The sequence below is a fragment of the Pteropus vampyrus genome, unplaced genomic scaffold (genome assembly GCF_000151845.1).
Source record: "Pteropus vampyrus isolate Shadow unplaced genomic scaffold, Pvam_2.0 Scaffold1, whole genome shotgun sequence".
NCBI lineage: Eukaryota > Metazoa > Chordata > Mammalia > Chiroptera > Pteropodidae > Pteropus > Pteropus vampyrus.
In genome coordinates, this window is record NW_011888782.1 from 26,678,349 (window position 1) to 26,681,097 (window position 2,749).

At 40.1% G+C, this 2,749-nt stretch overlaps 1 protein-coding gene across 2 annotated transcripts in view; it reads left to right on the forward strand.

The window, feature by feature from the left end:
* Nucleotides 1-1,975, forward strand: part of B4GALT4 (beta-1,4-galactosyltransferase 4) — a 25,340-nt gene extending 23,365 nt beyond the window's left edge. For both annotated transcript variants that reach the window (XM_011375933.2, XM_011376020.2), the window contains one exon: nucleotides 1,040-1,975. In XM_011375933.2, coding sequence (XP_011374235.1) covers nucleotides 1,040-1,172 — 133 coding nt within the window. In that variant the 3' untranslated portion in view covers nucleotides 1,173-1,975. The remainder of the gene's footprint in view (nucleotides 1-1,039) is intronic.
* Nucleotides 1,976-2,749: the final 774 nt, after the last annotated feature.

A 2,749-nucleotide genomic window follows, 5' to 3' on the forward strand; every position in this document is an offset into this window, starting at 1 on the left:
TGCGGGGCAGGCACTGAGCGTTTGGGCCTGGCCATGTTGCTAAACTGTTTCTGCTGCCGGGGGGTGCAGAAATCAAAAAATCAGAATATTCTTGATACCATGAACACAGTGATGCCCCCCACCCAATTTATGCCTGTTACCTATGGGGCCCTCCCTAATTCCATGTCTGTCCCCCACATCGAGAAGTAACTATTTCCTGATTTTTGTGGTAATTGTGATATAACGATTTGTACTATTTCTCAGTTTTCTTGTTTCCCCATATATGTGTATCCCTGTACAAAAGATTATTTAGTTTGCATGTTTTTCACTTTTGTATAAATGAATTCATGCTGTATTATTTTCCTCCGACTTTATTTAGCTCAATATTATGCTTCTGACCTCCATCCACTTTGTTGCTGTGACTGAAATGGATTGCTTTTCACTGCTAAGCTCCTAGAGACCAAACAGCATTCTGCTGTTTTGCATGTCTGTGCATCTAGCACAGAGTGGTCTCTCTTCCTGTGTGTCCTTTCCTTTACCTTCTTCACTTAGTGAATTTCTTCTTTGACGCCTCCCTCAAAGTTTCCTTCTTTAAGACCCCTCTCCAGACTCCTTTATGAAAGTAGATGCTTCTTGATTTATCCTCCTCTACATACGATCTAACTTTGAGTCGGTTACGAGAGCTACTGCCTACAGACACAGAATTTCCCCAACAACAATGGAACATTCATAGATCCCTTGAAGCTTATCCGAGGACCATAACACAACATATCAGTGTTACCTAAATGTCCTTCTATCTTGTAGACTGAGGGTTCCCTGCATGCAGTGACTCTTTTCATCATTGGTCCCCAGGGTCTTAATGGGTCTGACACGTGAACATTTGGTTCTCACTGATGTCTGTTACCTTAGATGGGGAAAATAAACTTTTTGCAATAGGAAACCCAATAGGTATAATAATTTACAAAGATACTTTTGCCAAATTTTGTGGCAAGGCAAAAAGCTATAAAAATGTATGTTACATTCTTGTCTTACCATTTACATTTTTTCTTTTTATCTTCAGGATGAAGCTCTTACATCAGGTGTCAAGAGTCTGGAGAACAGATGGGTTGAACAGTTGTATTTATAAGTTAGTCTCTGTGGATTACAATCCTTTATATATCAACATCACAGTGGATTTTTGGTCTGCCCCATGACCCTGGATCATCTGGTGATGTTTGGAAGAACTGAATATTTGATTGCAATAATTTTGGCCTAGAGACTTCCCCTAGTAGCACACATTAAGAACTAGTTGCGGCTAATTATCTAGCTGAATTTTTCCTTTTTATATTTTCTTAGCGGAGCTCCTGGTGAGATGGAATGTAACACACTTGTAACAAAACAGCTTTCTTTGTTATTTTGATCATGAGGGTTAAAATGTTGTAAAACAGGTACTTGAAGGACTAAATGTAAAAGCACTAATCAAAAGATATGATTCAGTCTTCTTGGGAACTCTAATTGAAGGATATTTATTTAAGTTTGAAGTGATACATTGTGGGATAAAAAAGGCCACAGGAAATAAGTTTGCTGAATGTCCCAGAGAACCAGAATTGTTCTCATCCGAGAGATAAAGATACGAAGATGTATTTCTGTTACTCAATTTATTTTGCATGGTCATCTGTGAAGAGATGGATCCCAGGTGAGAAGAAGGAAACAGAAGAGAGGAAAAGGATGAGGAACCAAGATGCAGTGAATTTGGGAACAAAGAGCCACATGGCGGGAGGACAGTGTTGTGCTGGCTGCTGCTGCTACTATGCAGGTGGTGTCACCTGCCCGATTACACCTTCTAGTATGAGCCCAGAAAAAAAAAAACACATTATCTACTAGTTTTTTAAGAATTTTTGTAAAATGATTTTGTACATGTAGGATATGAATTAGCACTTTACTGAGTACATATTAACTAATAATAATACATCAAAAATACCTCTGCAGTAAAATATGAAAAGCTTTAGGTGCTCAATCTTGTTTTTCATTGTTGTGTGAGGTTTACAGATGTGTCCATAATCCTAAACAGCTTAAAAACAAATGAGACCAAATCCTCCCACTGCCTCTCTTCTTCATCCTTCCGTTCTGCTCTCCCCTTTCTTCCTGTGTGCAACGCCCTCGTATAACCAGCTCGGGGCCTGTGGCAGGTGCCTCTGCTTCTAGTTTCCTGGACCACATCATGTTTTTGTTCTCTTCATCCTCCTGTGCCTGCTCCTTTCTCAGGATCAATAATGGATGCAGTAGAGCTGGCCTAAGGGACACACCTGGTTGGTTATAGGACAGGTAGGAGTGGAGCGGAGGGTTTGGAAAGCATTTTTATTTGGAAGGAAGGTGGGGCCATAGAACAGACGAGTAGTGGCAGTAATTTGAGGGAGAAGCCACAACACTGCTGAGCTTCCTGGGGAGGGGGCAGGAACATGGGAGAATAATTTAAGGAAGGCAATAAGACTGGTATGAGTCAGAACAGAAAGAAAAGTATTTTGTTGCGTAGGTGAATTGACAAATAATATAGCGTGGATGTTCTTAAGCAAGTATTACACAACTGCCCCAGGGTCTCTCAGTCATTCATTATTAAATGACATTTTAATTGTTAAACTTTAACATGAATGAGTGCCAGCCCCAAAAGTGTAAATAATATCCTTCCCAAACAGGGAGAGGGAAAGAGGGTTGGGAGCTCCCAATAAAAACTGCAGTCACCACCAAAGTGGAGAAGGAGAATTTAAAAGGAGAATACATTTTATAGACATAA